At 37.9% G+C, this 20,517-nt stretch overlaps 3 protein-coding genes across 4 annotated transcripts in view; all 3 read right to left on the minus strand.

Moving 5' to 3' along the window:
• LOC139953935 (nitric oxide synthase-interacting protein-like) overlaps positions 1–20,517 on the minus strand; it is a 53,652-nt gene that overhangs the window by 2,658 nt on the left and 30,477 nt on the right. For both annotated transcript variants that reach the window (XM_071953545.1, XM_071953544.1), the window contains 6 exons: positions 4,780–4,885; positions 3,944–4,055; positions 3,184–3,247; positions 2,282–2,517; positions 1,377–1,564; positions 596–704 (listed from right to left, as the gene is read on the minus strand). In XM_071953545.1, the coding sequence (XP_071809646.1) occupies positions 596–704; positions 1,377–1,564; positions 2,282–2,517; positions 3,184–3,247; positions 3,944–4,055; positions 4,780–4,885 (815 nt within the window). The remainder of the gene's footprint in view (positions 1–595; positions 705–1,376; positions 1,565–2,281; positions 2,518–3,183; positions 3,248–3,943; positions 4,056–4,779; positions 4,886–20,517) is intronic.
• Positions 5,518–11,905, minus strand: LOC139953931 (E3 ubiquitin-protein ligase TRIM56-like). The gene is made up of 3 exons (XM_071953539.1): positions 11,252–11,905; positions 9,075–10,377; positions 5,518–8,336 (listed from the first exon to the last, which is right to left on the minus strand). The coding sequence occupies exons 2-3, from the start codon at positions 10,369–10,371 to the stop codon at positions 7,720–7,722; spliced, it is 1,914 nt and encodes a 637-aa protein (XP_071809640.1). The 5' UTR covers positions 10,372–10,377; positions 11,252–11,905; the 3' UTR covers positions 5,518–7,719.
• LOC139953753 (E3 ubiquitin-protein ligase TRIM56-like) lies at positions 14,380–19,650 on the minus strand. Its single transcript, XM_071953300.1, has 3 exons — positions 19,315–19,650; positions 17,154–18,444; positions 14,380–15,908 (listed from the first exon to the last, which is right to left on the minus strand). Exons 2-3 carry the CDS (start codon positions 18,436–18,438, stop codon positions 15,292–15,294), a joined length of 1,902 nt encoding a protein of 633 aa, XP_071809401.1. The 5' UTR covers positions 18,439–18,444; positions 19,315–19,650; the 3' UTR covers positions 14,380–15,291.

A 20,517-nucleotide genomic window follows, 5' to 3' on the forward strand; every position in this document is an offset into this window, starting at 1 on the left:
GCCACCAGGGGCAAGTTGCCACCTACTCCTGGGGCTGAAACAGGGTAACCCCCTTCACAGTCTGTAAGGATAGGCATGGGTACCATCCACTAGGAGCCTGACTGGTAGAGCAGAATGCACTACCTCCCTAACTTTTTACAAAGCATTTATGCATAAGTGCCTTAAACATCAAGGGCACAAGTGTCATGGTCAGGATCGAACAAGCACTCTGCTGGGGGTCCCGTGGGCTAAGACATGCCACACACAAAAAGAAAAAAAAGAAAAAAAAAAAGATAGATTTTTAAGTAAGCCTTAATTTTTTTATATTTTTTTTTCTATGCAAGTTGCCAGACACACAAGGCCTGAAGGCCACTTCAAGGTGTGGACTACAATTGTTTTTTCCAGAGGCTGTTGCCACCTACTGAAACAGGGTTACCCCTTTAATAGTCCACACGGATGTAGACTTGGGTATCATCAGTCCGAAGCCTGGCCGGTAGAGCAGAAAGCACTACCTCCCCGTGTGACCAAGGATCGCACCCAAGTTTACAATTCAACCTGGGAAGCGGTAGCCAGGGGATCACCTGAAGATAGTCTCCGCTATTCGTATAAAACTTACCCGTCTGATTTTGATGATGTCATTCTCCTTCAGTGTGTCTCCTGTGAAGGGGTCCGTCATGTCCTTCTTTATGATTTTCTTGATACAGTCCATCGTGACGACCTTCCCACTTAGAAAAAACAATAGAAAAGTACAAGTTAATACTTAATACTTAAAGTAGAATTATAAATTTTGCGTGGTAGAAGTACAACTGAGAGATGTTTGCAGTAGCACCATGTGAAAATCTCTTTTGAGTAGTGTTGATTCTGAGAATAACTGGTTGTTAAGGACTCCCACCTTTGTGTACCAACGAGCCCTGCCCATCCACCAGTTAATACTTTACAAGGCAGTAAATATTGAAGTGTGAAAGTACACTAGAAGTGTCGTGGTCGAGCAATTAAAAGAGTACCGAATTCAAACTCTGGTGTTTCTGATCAGCAGATTGTGGGTTGGAATCCCCAGCCGTGATACTTAAGCAAGACATTTAACCATTGCTTCGTCCTTCGGATGGGACGTAAAGCCGTTGGTCCCATGTGTTGTGTAACGCATGTAAAAGAACCCAGTGCACTTATTAAAAAGAAAAGGGGTTCGCCCCGGTGTTCCTGGCTGAGGCTGCTGTTTGCGCCGTAGAACCTTGTAAACCCTTATATATTAACAGTTTAGAAGTTAGTTTTGCATCAGGTCAAAAGAATACAATTTTTGTTACCCTTAAACCGACGTGTTTTATAAGCACTATATCCTGTGTTCTGTGAAAATATTCAACAGGCTTAAATGTTATATTTGTGTACAGTCACAAATCTACCTTGGTCGCAGCACAGCACAAGGCGTCTTGTTTGATAAAATGTCATGCGTGACGGCACATTTGTACCGGATCTGCTTGGCCACCAGAGGGCGCTTGTCGTTGACGTCATCAGCTCGTACGAAGTTCACCTGGATAAGGTTCTTTATCTTCAGAGGCTTCTTGCTCATGGGGCAGTTAACTGCTTTGCTCTGTAGATTTGAAAGTGCGATAATAATAAGTTTATACAAACATGCACAACGGGGAGTTGACACCCCAAAATTACGCGCATAGTTCGGAGGCACGTTCTGTATTGTGCAAGAAATCAATTGCTCCCCCTTGCATAAAACGAAAACGCTACACGTCACTGAGATCACGCGCATGTTTTTACGCACAGAGAACAGCTATTGTCCAATGATCTGCCTCCTATTTTGAGTGTGTGACGTCATATGCAGTGGGTCTATTGTGCGTTTTACGATAACATGTTAATCGTACACTAGGAGCTAGGCTGGTAGAGCAGAATCCTTCCCAACCTTCATGGAACAATTATGATTAAGTGCCTTGCTCAAGGCCACAAGCGTCATGACCGGGATTTGAACTCAGTCAACTGCTGACAACACCAAAGCTTGGGTCCAGCAAAACTAGACTGGTCGTCCACGACACGCTAATGTGCTTAAAGGTTTTTTGACCTGCCATAGCTTATTGCAGTGGCAGTCTTCCTTTTGACCTCATCGAGGGAACAGTCTGTTCTAGTGCACAGAAATAGAACCTGAAGAAAGCCGAGTGGGGCAATGTGCATGCGATTTCATTGTGAGATCACTTTTATCTATATCTGTATCTTCAAACATTATTATATAAGCCTATTGTAAACCTGTGGACATTTTGAAAAAGTACCCGAATCCTTTCAGACTTAAATAGAAAATGCTTACAGGTTTTTGAACTAAAGTCGCTTTGGCCTGAGGTGTTAATGATGGAATCCAGAAACTTGGAAGTTCTGATTTCTTGTCGCCGTTTTCAGAGACAGCTGCTGCTGCTGCTGCTGCTGCTGCTGCTGCAGTGCCGCTGCTGGTGCTGGTGCTTGGGGTCTCGGAATGATCAAGTTTGGCCCTTTTGGTGGACGGAGCCTCAGAGAAGGGGTTGAGGGGCTTACTGGTGATACTACGCTCTGGAACAAAAAAGCAAAATAAATTCACACATTTTGATACCATTTTCAGGGATGAACGGCGAAAAAAAAAAAAATATTTTTATAATGGACGGAAAAGGCAGGTAATGTTTTTTGTCCATTTTAAATATAGAGATTTGAGGATGATTAATTTAAAAAAAAAATGGCTAGTTGGGATTTGACATAAAGCAGTTGGTCCCATGTGTTGTGTAACAAACCCAGTGCATGTAAACAAACCCAGTGCACTTATCGAAAAGCTAGGGGTTGCCCCGGTGTTCGTGGCTGTGGCTGCTGTATGCGCCGTAGCACCTTGTAAACCCTTATAAGGTGCTACATAATTGGGTCTCAGAATTCATCACTGCAATAACCTATCTTTCTGAAAGTTTGTATATACTCAGCGCCTTGAGTACCTTGTTTGGTAGATACGTAAGCTAAAGACTTTGATATTATTATTATTATTAAATTCAAAGAAAATCACTTCTTTCTCGAAAACTACGTTACTTCAGAGGGAGCCGTTTCTCACAATGTTTTATACTATCAACAGCTCTCCATTGCTCGTTACCAAGTATGGTTTTGTGCTAATAATTACTTTGAGTATTTACCAATAGTGTCCACTGCCTTTAAGAGGCGACCCTTTAAAGTCATGTTCTAAGAATTCCATCTCCGTACCTTTCTCAATGAAAGCCTTGACCTTGTCTTCCTTCACCGTCTTCTTCACTTGGCTCACCTCTTCCTAAAAAAAAAAATATCAAAACAAATTTATCAAATGAATTATAATAATTATAAACAGCCTTTATAAAAGTTTCTGACAAAAATGCCATTCAAGGGCGCAAGTTCGCAAATTTAGACAAAGTCCAGATAACTCAAAACAAACCATCGTTAGATTTATAAGGCACCAGTACAGTAGGCTTAAAAAAAAGGTGAGATTGAAGCAAAGTTTTGAAATTGGTTAATAAAGTAGATTGCCTGATTTTCATTTTATTTTTATGCACGTCGCCAGACACACAAGGCCTGAAGGCCACTTCAAGGTGTGGGCTACAATTTATTTTTTTCCAGAGGCTGTTGCCACCTACTCCTAGGGCTGAAACAGGGTTGCCCCTTTTACAGTCCATACAGATGTAGGCTTAGGTATCATCAGTTTGAAGCCTGGCCGGTAGAGCAGAGAAAGCACAACCTCCCCAATTTTACGTAGAAAGTGTCACAACCGGGACTCGAACCCACACTCTGCTGGTCAAACACCAGAGCTTGAATCCGGTGCTCTTAACCGCTCGGCCATGAAGAAGATGATTCCATAGAAACGTAGAAATCACATCCCTAACGCCAAATAATAATAATATTTACATACGCACATATCCGCCCTCCTGGGTGTTCAAGGCACAGTAAACCCACCCCCCCCCCCCCCCGAAAAAAATTAAATAAAAATACAAACCTGTTGGAGGCGACACTGACGATGGTATTCCTTCATCTGTTTTTCATAGTCTTGTTTCTGCTTCAAGACATACTCGATGATTGCCTCCTTGTCATACAGATACCCCTCCTCACTGGAAAAGATAAGATTTGGGTTTGAGAGTGTCATGGCCGAGTGTTTAAGAACATCGAATTCAAGTTCTGGTTGACATAGACACTGGACACTAGTGGTAATTGTCAAAGACCTATCTTCTTACTTGGTGTATCTCAACATGCATAAAATAAAAAAAACTGTGAAATTTTGTGCTTTCAGATGCTTGATTTCGTGACCTCAAATTCTAAATCTGAGGTCTCGAAATTAAATTCGTGGAAAATTACTTCTTTCTCGAAAACTAATGTACATCACTTCAGAAGGAGCCGTTTCTCACAATGTTTTCTACTATCAACCTCTCCCCATTACTCGTTACCAAGTAAGGTGTTATGCTAATAATAGTGTCCACTGCCTTTAAGTCATCGGGGTGTGGGTTCGAATCCCAGTCATGACACTTGTGTTCTCAGGCAAGATACTTTCTCAATAATTGCTTCTCTTCATCCAGGGGTATTAAACAAGTCAACCCATGGAACGGTAGGCCCTTTTCACATCCCGCAGCGAAAATACAGGCGCATCTCCTGATTGCCATTTTGTGGGTCAAAAATGTGCACGAAAGGAATGGATTCCCAAAAAGGCAGAAATGGTCGACGCACATTGTTCGCAGACACCATCCTTTTCTGCGCGTTTTTGACACACAAAATGGGGGACAGGAGATGTGCGTGTATGTGTGCTGAGCGTTGTGAATAGGGTATATATACAGTACATACGTTATGACTGGGTTGGCGCAGGGCTGTAGGGTCAAGCAACAACAATCAAAGTCACCCACGGAGTCCTTCCCAAGACGGGTCTTGTTAGTTCCATAGCCGGATTGAGCTGCAAGATAACGAACAAAGAATTTCATAAGGGCGTCACAATTTATTCAGTCTCTTGTTATCTGGTTAATACATTATAGAACCTTCATAAAAGATTTATTGATTGAGGAACATCATTTAAAGGGATTGAGAAGTATCACTTAAAGGGAGACGATTCTTTAAAAAATTGATAAATAAAAAATAAAAAGATAAAAAAATATCACATTTCAAAATATTAAAATTCTTGTTTTATATGGAACCTTGAAGTATTTATAAATGCACTTTTGTATTTCATTTAGCATGTTTAGTCAGATTATAAAACCATGACTTGTCTCAAATCAGTTTGTGATGAAATCACAGCAATTAATATAAAACTGTACACCAAAGTTCTTCTTTGCCCAATTGGTGCTAAGCACAAGTTAGTTTCATGCTCGAGTCCCATAGAAAATTGTGCTTAGCAAAATCTCATGTTAATTACAGAACCTAGAAGTGTAACCAACTTATTGATTCAGAATTATCATTTTAAGACTAATGTCATGATCAAACAATGTAGCAAGCCTATAAATGTATGGAATTGTGAACTCTTAAAAGTGATTTGGGGTTGGACAAAAAAATTGTCTAGGGTGAGACTCAAACAAAAGACCTCCAGATTAATTGTATTGTATTGTATTATGTTTTATTCCAAACTGGAACACACCCCGTAACCCTGGGGAGGGTAACAATTTATATAAAAACAAATTACAGTTAATGAATAAGTCATACGGAAAGGAGTTTAACTTAGAACAAAAACAAATAATCACACAGCATATAGAATTCATCTAAACAAGTCTACATAAGCAATAATCAACTGCAATATCAATCTAGATTTATTGACAATGTCTAAAGTTGGGAGTATAATAAGAGACAGATATACCATTCATCTAAACAAGTCTACATGAGCAATAATCAACTGCAATGTCCATCTTGGTTAATATAAAGATCAAACTTACTCCAAAAACTACAATTCAACTACTTTACAGTCTAGTCAGTCTTTACAAACAATGATTTGAAATCATGGACAAAATGATTTCTGTTGCAAGAGTCTCCAGAGTCACTCACTCCCAAACAACAACAAATGTACACAAAGGAAAGTTTGGAAATATAAAAAAGAAAGAGAAGTACCATCAAATAAATTTCCATGAAACTACAATTCACCTACTTTACAGTCTAGTGAGTCTGTGCAAACAATGATTTGAAATATGGACAAAATGATTTCTGTTGTAGGGGTTCCCTGAAACCGTCCCAAACAACAACAAAAAGTACAAAAAGTAACAATCAGGAGAAATGGTCAACTAGCATGAAATCAAATAGCCACTTTCAAATGTGTTTTAAATAGATTTTATGAATGCACAAAGATATTGGGCCATCTGGGTCACAAGAAAATAGTGAAAAACATGACAATGATGCAAAATATAAATGAGCAAAACACTCACCGAGCAATAAACTCTAAACAGGAAATTAGTTTTATTTATTTCTAATCAAATGCGACATTTCAGACATAAATATTTCAAGGGATGTTTTCTGCCATCACCATCATTAGATCATGTAAGTTTTATGTCAATCTGTAATCTGAGCAATTCTGTAATGTTCCTTTAAACGCCCTGGACACAATTGGTAATTACTCAAAATAATTGTTGGCATAAAAACTTACTTTGTAATGAGCAATAGTATGAGACATGGTGAGAAACGGCTCCCTCTGAAGTAGGTAGTTTATGAGAAAGAAGTAATTTCTCACTAAAACATTTGAATTGAAATCAAGACCTCGAAGGTCTCGAAACCAAGCATCTAAAAGCACTTAACTTGTGAGACGAAGTTGTGTGCATTTAGATGGTTGATTTTGAGAAATCAATTCATGGAAAATCACTTTTTTCTGGAAAAATATGGCACTTCAGAGGGAGCCGTTTCTCACAATGTGTTATACTATTAACCTCTTCTCATTACTCGTTACAAAGTCAGGTTTATGCTAACAATTATTTTGAGTAATTACCAATAGTGTCCACTACCTTTAAACTTCATAGAATGTTTCTCTTATCAAAAGGAAAAGGTTGCACTACTTAATGAACAACCCCATAAGGTAATAATCACCCCTTTGCATGCTTCTATTTCTTGCAAAAACTAAATCCTGCCCGAGGGAATGTTTTTAAAAACCACTTAAAGGAACACGTTGCCTTGGATCAGACGAGTTGGTCAAAACAAAAGCGTTTGTAACCGTTTTTTATAAAATGCATATGGTTGGAAAGATGTTTTAAAAGTAGAATATAATGATCCACACAAGTTTGCCTCGAAATTGCGTGGTTTTCCTTCTACTGTGCGAACTAACATGGTCGGCCATTTATGGGAGTCAAAATTTTGACCCCCATTAATGGCGGACGTGTTAGTCGACGAGGTAAAAGGAAAACCACGCAATTTCGAGGCATGTTTGTGTGGATCATTGCATTCTACTTTTACAACATCTTTCTACCCATATGCATTTTATAAAAATTGGTTACAAACGCTTTTCAAAGACCAACTCGACCGATCCAAGCAACGTGTTCCTTTAAAATAGACAAGCCTGTACTCAAGATATTTGTTCCCAAAACAACATTTTACTGCAAAATGCAAAATAAATCAAAAATAGAGTTGATTTGCAACCAAATATTACAGAATTGATCCACTCAATGTCATAATATTGAGAATTGAAATTGAGTGGTTATTAGCACTTTTTTTTAGTGAAAAATCAGTTTGCATAATTTTGTGATTTAACTTGATTAACATATTTTGATGGTCAGTTTAATCCATGAGACAGTATTTGACCAGTATCATCATTATTAGATAAGATTACACCTTGTTATAAATCTTCACTGATTGGTCATCTGCCACTGCAAGCTGCTGACCATCTGATGTCAATGAGATTCCCCAAGGGTAGTACAGACCCTGAGCAATACAGCTGAGAAATCTACCCTGAGTGTCATACTGATGAATATGACCAGTGCCTGACCCATTGCTCACTGCAATGTAGATAGCTGAGCTGTCACAGCATACACCTCTGCAGGATAGAACTTGTTGACTATTGATCTTTGGATTGATGCTGAATAGTGTAGTACCAGTGAGTTCAACAATGTCTACTTGTTGTCTGTCCTCACCACTGACTACAACTCTGTCCTTGCTGTCAATGGCCAAGAAGTGAGGTTCGGTCTGAACTGAAACAGTGTCAATGAGTGAACCATCACTGGATCTGTGTTTAGTTATAACTGACCTCCCCACATCCCCCACAATGATTGATTTATCCTTCATGATTGCTACACTGTGGAGGTTTACTGATGTCTTGCCCACTTCACTATGAGGCACTGTGTGGAATTCAAACATCTTGGTGCCATTCCTATTGTACATCTTGACAGAGTTGGTCAAATCTACAATCACAAACTGATTCTGGAATGCAGCCACAGCCACAGGGTCTGGAATACAAAAGAACAAATGGATAGGACCCAATATAATGAAAGATGATTCATTTGCAAATTACAATGTACTTTATATTATTTTGATTTTTGTACGAATACAAAGAGATGATATTAAAAAAATGTTTCCTGTGTTGTAAAAGCTCTTTGAAAGTTGCTTCCAATTCAACTGTATACATGTACAGTCTGACAGTGTCAATAACAACAATTTCTACTGATCAAGAAAGAAATTGTACTGAACTCATTCTTTTAAACCTTTTTTTTCAGATTTTACCTAAATTGCAATACTTATTGATATTTATTTTAATCATTTTGTATAAATTTCCTTTGTTGGTGTTGGATAGAGGAATGTCAATTATTGAGAATGACAGCAGCAGAGTGGATTTAGTGATCATGCAGCGGATGAATGTAGTCCTAGTCTACAAGGTACAGTGAAATAGCAAGAACCATTCAATTTCATGACATACAGTTTGACTACCATGGAAACCTTGCATTGATCACAACCAATGCTGTGATGTTTAAACATTTTAATGGTTGACTTGAGTTGAGAACTGCAAACAATGTTTGGTAAATATTCTCAGATTTGTTTGTGGTATTGGATTGGAATAAATCCTTATTTTAATGGAATACTCTTCGACTGTCAACCTGAAAACTAATCATTCAAGAGTACTTTTTGCGAAGTTTTATCTGAGATTTACAACAATATACCTCTGACTACAAGATTTGTAGGGAACTTACAGCTTAATAGTGGGATAGATTTCTTCTGGCGTCCCTTAGTGTCGTAGATTACCACTCTTGTATTCCTGTAGTCTGCCACTGCCATCTCATCCCCAGGTACAGAGGCATCAATGTCATAAGCCCCATTGATTCCTACATCATGCTCCAAACTAAGCTCCCACTTTGGCTCCTTCGTAGGCTCCTTCATAGGCTCCTTAATAATCAGATTACCCAGGGAGATGTCACAAACCCCTGGGGTAAATCCCAGATCGTCCAGGGTCAAATCTATCTTGGGTTGATTTTGATCTCCGAGTAATTTCAAGTCCTTACTGATTGTTGGATAGCTTGCAAGGAAGTCAGGCACTGATGAATTGGTGCTGACATCTTTGGCAGTCTGCAGTGAATGCTTTATTTGCTGTGAGTTTAGACTCACCGTTTGCTCAAATTCCTCCAATTTCTTGTTCCGATCTTTAAGGATAGTTTTTATTTCATCCATGATGCGACTCTCTTGAGCTGTTACCTCAGCCCTGATCTCATCCGCTCTGTTCTTCACCTCTGCCATGGTTCTCTTAGCTGCAATGTTTAGGTTGTCTTTCATTGTTGAGGCAGTTGCTTGAGATTGATCAAGGTTCTTCAGGGTTTCTTCAAGGGGAGTAAATAGTTGAGCCAATGACTGTTTATATGTGGATGAGGCTTGGTTGCAGTCAATATACTCATGTTGTGGATTACGGTGATCGATGACGGTACAAGCTTGGCAAATCATCATATTACATGTTTTGCAATAAAACCACATCACTTCACCTTCATGAGTTTGGCATTCTGGATGGCGTTTTGGTTTTGTCTTTTTCATTGCAATCTTCCCTTCACTAATATCTTTCAAAGTCGCTACTGTATGGCTTGCCGATGCTGGAATTTGATTGTGTATTTCATTGCAGTTTGCACAGATGATCATGAGGCAGTCACAACAGAAATACGTTGCTTCATTTTTCTCCTTGCATAATTTACAGACCAACTTGCTGTTTGCAGATAAGCTGACTTGCTCCAGTTGACCTGCAAGACCAGTTAAAATGAAGTTACTCTTGAAATCTTCAACACCCGTCTCAGGAAGTTGTGTCTCCTTTCGACACAAAGGACAAATAAGCATCTTTGCATCTTTGTAGTTGGTAGTCTGATATTCAAGTAAGCAGTGTTTACAGAAGCTGTGAAGACAGTCTAGTAGTTTGGGTTCCGTGTACTCCTCGTGACAAATACTGCACTCCAGATAATCCTTTCGGATTTTCTCTAGAGCTGAACCTTGCGATGGTTTAGAAAATGCCATTTTGATCTGAATAAAAAAAAGCACAATTAAAAAATTTATTAATCAAATATGAGAAACTCCAAGGGACGTCAATCTGACTCGGTAAATTTAAAATGATATGGAGGTTGAACAAAAAAAATTGAACTAAAGTGGGACTCGAACCAGCGACCTTCGAAGTAGCGTGCCGACGCTCTACCAACTGACCTATCTAGCCAACATAGAGAGACATACAACACATGGCTTATAGCTTAGTTAGTAGAGCACCAGCACATATTAACTGGAGGCAGTTGGTTCAAGTCCTACTCAAGTAAATGTTTCTTTGTTCAACCTCAAATAAAAAGAATCAACATTCAGTTTGCACAAACAGCTGTTGCTGTTCTACATCAAATTGTACCATGCATCATACATTAATGGAAATGTAATGAAACATTAACATTCTATGTAAACATGAAGATTTCTTTGATGTAGTATTTTTCAATCAGCTTTTAAGCAACCATTTAAGTCAATTACAAATTATTTATTACCAATGGGTGGGACTCTTTGGTTCAGCACTGAATATTGGGGATGCCAAATGACATAAAGAGAATGAGCGTAATCAAGTAGTTCTAATTAAATAGTTGAGAACACTACGGTGCAAGTATTTTACAATATTTTGTTACAAATAAGCGGATCTGCTGCACTTTCCTTGCAAATCTTAGTTATTTTTGTCTAGCAGTTTTAGCATAAAAATAATTTTTGTCTCACTAAGATTATTTTTGTGACTTTGTTCAATTATCATTTCTCAAAAACTGCAACACCTAGGCGAGCACAAAGTAAGTGGTATTTGTATACAATCTTAGGCCTGTTTTAAATAAGCTGAAGTATTTTAGCAAAGTTGAATCAGTTTGTGATCTGTACTCACCTAAGCACTTAGTACTGTTCAAAAAGATGTCCAAGATACGTCTGCAATCCTGTCAGGATGTTCACTGAGTTTACAACCGCCTCTTAAGGCCCATTCACACGAGCGCTGCAAACGAGGGTCCCGTGCGATTTCATAACATCGATGTTATGAAATCGCAAATCCACGTCGTGTGAATGCTATGTATGTTACGAAATTACCTGGGTCCCGTGTTGTTCATAACACAGATCGAGACCTCCTCCAAGAAATCGCATCGATGTTATAATCATGGGGAGCCATCGTCTGAGCCATCGTCTGAATGCCTGCGATCGTAACGAGGGACCGCTGCGTTACCACGTGCAGAACTATGGAGGAAGAAATGGGCGAACTATAGCATGCATATACTTGTACATGTACATACACGTGATCTGCTCAACGCTGGACAACGATCGTTTGGCTGGTGGGTTTTGTGGCCGGATGTTAGACCAGTCCAAACCTTGAAGCAAAAACATCGTTCAATCGGGAGCAGAATACGTCTTTTGGCAAAGCTTTTCGATGTTTTAATTCACCATTTGTTATGTCTCATCAATAATTCCATATTTAAAAAACATTTTCATTCAACAATGTAGCATTTTTAACGTCAAAAACTCTATTTGAATCGTGAAATTTTGTGTTTTTCTTCGACTCGAACATGACTCGACGTTGCTGGATCGCTGCAAAGCTCAAACCTTGAAGCAAAAACATCGTTCATTCGGAAGCAGAATACGTCATTTGGCCAAGCTTTTCGATGTTTTAAATCATTATTTGGTATGTGTCATCAATATCAATAATTTCATATCTATAAAGCATTTCCATTCAACAATGTAGCATTTTTAACGTCCAAAAAGCTATTTGAAGCGTGGAATTTTGTGTTTTTCTTTTTTTTAGCTTCGAAAACGTAACCCCCTTCTCGCCGGCCGCCGGGATGAGAGTTACGTTATCGCAAATGTTTTTAAAATATTCTACATTTTATGTGACTTAAAATGAAATTGATTTCAATGAAATTGATTTATTTTATTCCTTTTAACTGTAAGGTTTTTCGCCTACCCAAACGAGGGACGTATGTTTACATGTGTGTGTGCGTGTGTCGTGTGAATGCTCGCTAAAAAATCGCACGCGGTAAAGGTGACAGACGGCTGGCGCCCTTAACCAGGGACCCTCGTTTGCAGCGCTCGTGTGAATGGGCCTTTATTTCCTGGTAGAACGCAGAATTCTGTCGCAACAAACAAGTCACAAAAACACCTACATAGCAAGTTTGTACTATGTACTGTGAAGGGTGTGTCCACAGTTGCTGGATCAATGTAAAACGTACAATGTACTGCAGTACTGTATGTTGACAATGAACTTCAGTGTCAAAGGTCATGGAGCTAGCGATACTGCGCACAACTATGTGTTGTCAGGGCTGTTTAACAATGAACTTGGCAGTGTACATGGTGTAAATAACTCCATGAGTGCACAACTAACATTATGAACACGTTCAACGTACTGTATTAGACTACAGTGTGTTGACAATGAACTTCAGTGTCAAAGTCCATGAAGCTAGCGATACTGCACGTCTATGTGTTGTCTGGGCTATGGCAATGTCAAAGGCAATGATTATTTGTGGATGTTGAACAGACCGTATTTTGAGTGTTGATTTGAATGCATCAGCTGTGACAGCTGGCCGGACGTATTATAAATGTCATGAATGTGGATATGCTCACTGCATCGTCCAAATACATTTTGAGAAAGAACAACTACAAGATGGCTGTAGAAAATAAAATAATCACTAATGAAAATAAGACCCATATTTGGATGACCGCAGTTAGATTGAAAGGAACATTACAGAACTGTTATATGCTAACAAAACAGTAGCTGGCAGTGTTTAAGCACTTTATGTAATCCACCATATATACATAAAACTGACAAACCTATGTAGAAGTTTGAGATCGATTGGCCATCTGGGTCACAAGAAAAAAGTGAACAACCAATTACACATTTAGCATGACATCAATTCAAATATAAAATTAACACTCACTGAGCAATAAACTCCAAACGGGAAATTAGTTTTATTTATTTATCATCAAATGACATTTCAGATATAAATAGTTCAAAGGATGTGTTCCACTAATCATCATTAGACCATGTAAGTTTTATGTAAATCTGTGATCTTAGACAAGTTTTTCTTCTTACCAATTCTGTAATGTTCCTATAAATGTGACGATAACAATAAAATAAACAATTCACATTCTCTGGATGTTATGGCATTTTCATTCATTGTTTACAACTTTTTCCAATAATAAATGGGAATCTCCGTGGCAGTACAGTTAATTACGATCCTATAAGCTAAAGTAGTAGTCCAGTCTATTTTACATACCATCCGCCCTGGTAATACTTAAAAAGCAGGACAGTTCTTTTCAGAACTGAGAAGTCTCCCGAACCTCTGATTATCTACTCCGCGTCAGTAGAATAAAGCAAGACAGTTCTCTAAGAACAAACTCTACATGGCAAGTAGATAAACACATGGTGTTACCGCAAACCAAATATACATTGATACCTCACCATGCAATGCCTCAAATCCTATATGAATCTTATTTACAAAGCAAATTATGGCAAAAATACAATAGTTAGCTTTGTTACATTTTGATGAGTAATGATTTTAAAAGCAACTCGTTGCATGCAATGTTAAAGACAGTGGACACTAATGGTAATTGTCAAAGACCAGTCTTCTCACTTGGTGTATCTCAACCAATGCATAAAATAACAAATCTGTGAAAATTTTAAGTCACCTGGAAGTGGTATTTTTTCAAAATAAAGCTTTTGTCACTAATATATGTGTTTTGATGAGTGGAATGTGAATAAACAGTTAACTAAGGTTTTAAAAAATCAGTTCTTATGTTACTTACAAATTTAAGAGTAGACCCCGACCCGAGAGGGAGCTGTTCGTGACGTCAATCGAGGCAGACTTTGCCTGTAATGCGTAGAGTAAACACAATTGCAAAGTACATGTACGGACCAAGCCGTGAGTTTGTACGCTTCAAAAAAACATTTTATTTTGTTTTCTGGCAATGCCAACCAGGTGTCTTGCTGCTAAATGCAGAAAAACACTTTTTGAAATGTACCAACTCACGACTTAGACGTACAAGTACTTTGCACGTGTGTTTACTATACGCATTGCAGGCAAAGTCTGCCTCGATTGACGTCACAAAAGGGGTAGGCGGAGTCAGCCCCCTAAACAACTTTATATACTTTTTAAACATATAAATCGTGACAAAAAATTACTGGAAAAATTGTTTTATCGTTCGTAAGCATACACTCTCATGTTTGAAAGAAAAAAAAAATCTATTTCCAGGTGACTTTGAGCTCAATCGGCCGTCAAAGTTGCGAGAAAATAATGAAAGAAAAAAACACCCCATGTCACACGAAGTTGTGTGCGTTTAGATCGTTGATTTCGAGAAATCAAATTCATGAAAAATTACTTCTTTCTCGAAAACTATGTCACTTCAGAGGGAGCCGTTTCTCACAATGTTTTATACTATTAACCTCTCCTCATTTCTCGTTACAAAGTCAGGTTTATGCTAACAATTATTTTGAGTAATTACCAATAGTGTCCACTACCTTTAAACTTCATAGAATGTTTCTCTTATCAAAAGGAAAAGGTTGCACTACTTAATGAACAACCCCATAATGTAATAATGAACCCTTTGCATGCTTCTATTTCTTGCAAAAACTAATTCCTGCCCGATGGAATGTTTTTACAAAACCACTTATAATAGACAAGCCTGTATCAAGAAAAAAATTTCCCAAAACAACATTTTACTACAAAATGCAAAACAAATCATCAATTACAGAGTTGATTTGCAACCAAGTATAATACAGAATTGATCCACTCAATGTCATAATATTGAGAATTGAAAATTAATGGTTATAATATAAGAACTTTTTAGTGAACAATTTGCATATTTTGGGGATTTAATTTGATTGACATATTTTGATGGTCAGTCCAATCCATGAGACAGTATTTGACCAGTATCATCATTATTAGATTATACCTTGTTATAAATCTTCACTGATTTGACATCTGCCACTGCAAGCTGCTGACCATCTGATGTCAATGAGATTCCCCAAGGGTAGTACAGACCCTGAGCAATACAGCTGAGAAATCTACCCTGAGTGTCATACTGATGAATATGACCAGTGCCTGACCCATTGCTCACTGCAATGTAGATAGCTGAGCTGTCACAGCATACACCTCTGCAGGATTGAACTTGTTGACTATTGATCTTTGGATTGATGCTGAATAGTGTAGTACCAGTGATGTCAACAATGTCTACTTGTTGTCTGTACCCACCACTGACTACAACTCTGTCCTTGCTGTCAATGGCCAAGAAGTGAGGTTTAGTCTGAACTGAAACAGTGTCAATGAGTGAACCATCATTGGATCTGTGTTTAGTTATAACTGACCTCTTCACATCCCCTACCATGATTGATGTATCCTTCATGATTGCTACACTGAAAAGGTTCACTGATGTCTTGCCCACTTCACTAGGAGGCACTGTGTGGAATTCAAACATCTTGTTGCCATTCCTAGTGTACATCTTGACAGAGTTGGTCCCATCTACAATCACTAACTGATTCTGGAATGCAGCAACAGCCCGAGGTTCTGGAAAACAAAAGAACAAATGGATAGGACCCAATATAATGAATGATGATTCATTTGTAAACCACAATGTACTTTACATTATTTTGTTTTTTGTACAAATACAAAGATTTTTTTTTTTAATGTTTCCTGTGTTGTAAAAGCTCTTTGAAAGTTGCTTCCAATTCAACTGTATACAGTCTGCCAGGATAACAATAACAACAATTTCTACTGATCAAGAAAGAAATTGTACTGAATTCATTCTTTTTAACTTTTTTTCTTCTTCAGATTTTACCTAAATTGCATTTCTTATTGATATTTATTTTAATCATTTTGTATAAACTTCCTTTGTTGGTGTTGGACAGAGGAATGTCAATTATTCAGAATGACAGCAGCAGAGTGGATTTAGTGATCATGCAGCGGATGAATGTAGTCCTAGTCTACAAGGTACAGTGAAATATCAATAACCATTCAATTTCATGACATACAGTTTGACTACCATCCATGGAAACCTTGTATTGATCACAACCAATGCTGTGAGGTTTGGACATTTGAATGGTTGACTTTGGTAAATGTTCTCAGATTTGTTTGTGGTATTGGATTGGAATAAATCCTTATTTTAAAGGAATACTTTTTGACTGTCAACCTGAAAACCAATCAACAGTACTTTTTAATGTTTCCTGTGTTGTAAAAGCTCTTTGAAAGTTGCTTCCAATTCAACTGTATACAGTCTGCCAGGATAACAATAACAACAATTTCTACTGATCAAGAAAGAAATTGTACTGAATTCATTCTTTTTAACTTTTTTTCTTCTTCAGATTTTACCTAAATTGCATTTCTTATTGATATTTATTTTAATCATTTTGTATAAACTTCCTTTGTTGGTGTTGGACAGAGGAATGTCAATTATTCAGAATGACAGCAGCAGAGTGGATTTAGTGATCATGCAGCGGATGAATGTAGTCCTAGTCTACAAGGTACAGTGAAATATCAATAACCATTCAATTTCATGACATACAGTTTGACTACCATCCATGGAAACCTTGTATTGATCACAACCAATGCTGTGAGGTTTGGACATTTGAATGGTTGACTTTGGTAAATGTTCTCAGATTTGTTTGTGGTATTGGATTGGAATAAATCCTTATTTTAAAGGAATACTTTTTGACTGTCAACCTGAAAACCAATCAACAGTACTTTTTGCGAAGTTACATCTGAGATTTACAACAATACATGTACCTCTGACTAAAATAATTGAAGGGAACTTACTGCTTGATAATGGAATAGATTTCTTCTGGTGTCCCTTAGTGTCGTAGATTACCACTTTTCTATTCCCGTAGTCTGCCACTGCCATCTCATCCCCAGGTACAGAGGCATCAATATCCAAAGCCCCATTGATTCCTTCATCATACTCCAAACTAAGCTCCCACTTTGGCTTCTTCATAGGCTCCTTCGTACTCAGGTTACCCAGGGAGATGTCACAAACATCTGGAGTGAATCTCAGATGGTCAAGGGTCAAATCTATCTTGGGTTGATTTTGATCTCCGAGTAATTTCAAGTCCTTACTGATTGTTGGATAGCTTGCAAGGAAGTCAGGCACTGATGAATTGGTGCTGACATCTTTGGCAGTCTGCAGTGAATGCTTTATTTGCTGTGAGTTTAGACTCACCGTTTGCTCAAATTCCTCCAATTTCTTGTTCCGATCTTTAAGGATAGTTTTTATTTCATCCATGATGCGACTCTCTTGAGCTGTTACCTCAGCCCTGATCTCATCCGCTCTGTTCTTCACCTCTGCCATGGTTCTCTTAGCTGCAATGTTTAGGTTGTCTTTCATTGTTGAGGCAGTTGCTTGAGATTGATCAAGGTTCTTCAGGGTTTCTTCAAGGGGAGTAAATAGTTGAGCCAATGACTGTTTATATGTGGATGAGGCTTGGTTGCAGTCAATATACTCATGTTGTGGATTACGGTGATCGATGACGGTACAAGCTTGGCAAATCATCATATTACATGTTTTGCAATAAAACCACATCACTTCACCTTCATGAGTTTGGCATTCTGGATGGCGTTTTGGTTTTGTCTTTTTCATTGCAATCTTCCCTTCACTAATATCTTTCAAAGTCGCTACTGTATGGCTTGCCGATGCTGGAATTTGATTGTGTATTTCATTGCAGTTTGCACAAATGATCATGAGGCAGTCACAACAGAAATACGTTGCTTCATTTTTCTCCTTGCATAATTTACAGACCAACTTGCTGTTTGCAGATAAGCTGACCTGCTCCAGTTGACCTGCAAGACCCGTTAAAATGAAGTTACTCTTGAAATCTTCAACACCCGTCTCAGGAAGTTGTGTCTCCTTTCGACACAAAGGACAAATAAGCATCTTTGCATCTTTGTAGTTGGTAGTGTGATATTCAAGTAAACAGTGTTTACAGAAGCTGTGAAGACAGTCTAGTAGTTTGGGTTCCGTGTACTCCTCGTGACAAATACTGCACTCCAGATAATCCTTTCTGATTTTCTCTAGAGCTGAACCTTGTGATGGTTTAGAATATGCCATTTTGATCTGAATGAAAAAAGAGCACAATTAACAAACTAATTAATCAAATATTATAAACCGCACGGGAATCCGACTAGGTAAGTTTTAAATGATATGGGTTGAACAAATAAAAGTGGGACTTGAACAAGCGACCTCCGGAGTAACGTGCCAGCGCTCTACCAACTGAGCTATCTAGCCAACAAAGAGTGACAAACAACACATGGCCTATAGCTCAGTTGGTAGAGCGCCAGCACATATTATCTGGAGGCCGTTGGTTCAAGTCACACTCAAGTAAATTTGTCTTGGTTCAACCTCAAATAAAAAGAATTAATTCAATTTGCACAAACAGCTGTTGCTATTCTACATCAAATTGAACCATGCATCGTACATTAGATGGGAATGTAGTGAAACATTAACATTCTAAGTGAAAATGAAGATTTCTTTGATGTAGCATTTTTCAATCAGCTTTTAAGCAACCATAAGCATCCATTTTAAGTCAATTACAAATAATTTATTACCAATGGGTGGGACTCTTTGGTTCAGCACTGAATATTGGGGATGCTAAATGACATAAAGAGAACTAGCGTAATCTGATTAAATAGTTGTTAACACTAAGGTTCAAGTATTTTACAATATTTTGTTACAAAGCGGATCTGCTGCACTTTTCTTGCACATACTTATTTTTGTCTCAGTTTTAGCATAAAAGTAATTTTTGTCTCACTGAGATTATTTTTGTGACTTTGTTTTACTATAATTTCTCAAACAACTACACGTCCTCAGCAAGCATAAAACTATGTACTGCACAGACTAAGTGGTATGTGTATACAATCTTAGGCCTGTTTTAAATTAAGCTGAAGTATTTTAGCAAAGTTGAACCAGTTTGTGATCTGTACTCACCTAAGCACTTAGTACTGTTCAAAAAGATGTCCAAGATACGTCTGCAATCCTGTCAGAATGTTCACTGAGTTAACAGCAGTCTTATTTCCTGGTAGAACGCAGGATTCTATCGCAACAAATAGTCACAAAAACACCTGCGTAGCAAGTTTGTACTATGTACTGTGCAGGGTGTGTCCACAGTTGCTGGATCAATGTAAAACGTACAACGTACTACTGCAGTACTGTATGTTGACAGTGAACTTCAGTGTCAAAGGTCAAGGAGCTAGCGATAATGCACGTCTGTTTGTTGTCAGGAGCTGTTATCAGTGAACTTGGCAGTGTACATGGTGTAGACAACTCCATGAGTATACAACATAGAATGATGAAGTTGTAAAGAGCGATATGGAAATAAGGCTATTATTACTATAAAAGGTCTGGACCCAATTGCATAGAGCTGCTAAGCACAAAATAGCATGAAATTTCTTCCTTGGTAAAAACAGGATTACCAACCAAATTTTCATTTGTTGCATATTGCTTGATACTGGTATTCGGCTGCTGTTTGCTAAATCCTGAAAATCACGTGAAAATTTGGTTGGTAATCCTGTTTTTAACAAGGAAAACATTTCATGCTAAGCAAATTTGTGTGCTTACAGGCTTTACTGAAATTGGGCCCTGTATGATACAGGAAATATAACTATACACAGGTGCACTTTCATATTTTATTTTAAGTCAGATTATAAAACCATGACTTGTCTCAAATAATTTTGTGATGAAATCACAGCAACTAAAATAAAAATGTACACCAGAGTTCTTCTTTGCCCAATTGGTGCTAAGCACAAGTTCGTTTCATGCTAGAATCCCATAGCAAATTGTGTTAAGCAAAATCTCGGATAACTTTCCGTATGGCGCCACCACTTTTTCACTCATTTTTACAAAAAGGGATATCTCATTGAGGTAAATTATATACTATATTATATCATATCGAATGAAAAAGTGGTGGCGCCATACGGAAACTTTTCCAAAATCTCACATTAAGCTAATGAGTCACATTAGACTGTCTTTATGACGTTCGTTCGATACTTTTAATTATCATCAATTCAATCAATATCAACAATCAAGCATCGATTTAGTTTATTTGTTATTAATTATTTAATAGCCCTACATTTTAATTTACAATGTATGTATAAATAAACAAAATAGCATTCACTCATGAAAAAATCAGGG

The sequence above is a fragment of the Asterias amurensis genome, chromosome 22 (genome assembly GCF_032118995.1).
Source record: "Asterias amurensis chromosome 22, ASM3211899v1".
In the NCBI taxonomy this organism is placed as follows: domain Eukaryota; kingdom Metazoa; phylum Echinodermata; class Asteroidea; order Forcipulatida; family Asteriidae; genus Asterias; species Asterias amurensis.

Coding starts and splice junctions, on each gene's coding strand:
- LOC139953931 (XM_071953539.1), bottom strand. CDS start 10,371: ATGGCATTTTCTAAACCATCGCAAGGTTCAGCTCTAGAGAAAATCCGA. Junction 8,337..9,074: donor ATCTATCCCACTATTAAGCT/GTAAGTTCCCTA, acceptor TTTGTATTCCAG/ACCCTGTGGCTGTGGCTGCA.
- LOC139953753 (XM_071953300.1), bottom strand. CDS start 18,438: ATGGCATATTCTAAACCATCACAAGGTTCAGCTCTAGAGAAAATCAGA. Junction 15,909..17,153: donor ATCTATTCCATTATCAAGCA/GTAAGTTCCCTT, acceptor TTTGTTTTCCAG/AACCTCGGGCTGTTGCTGCA.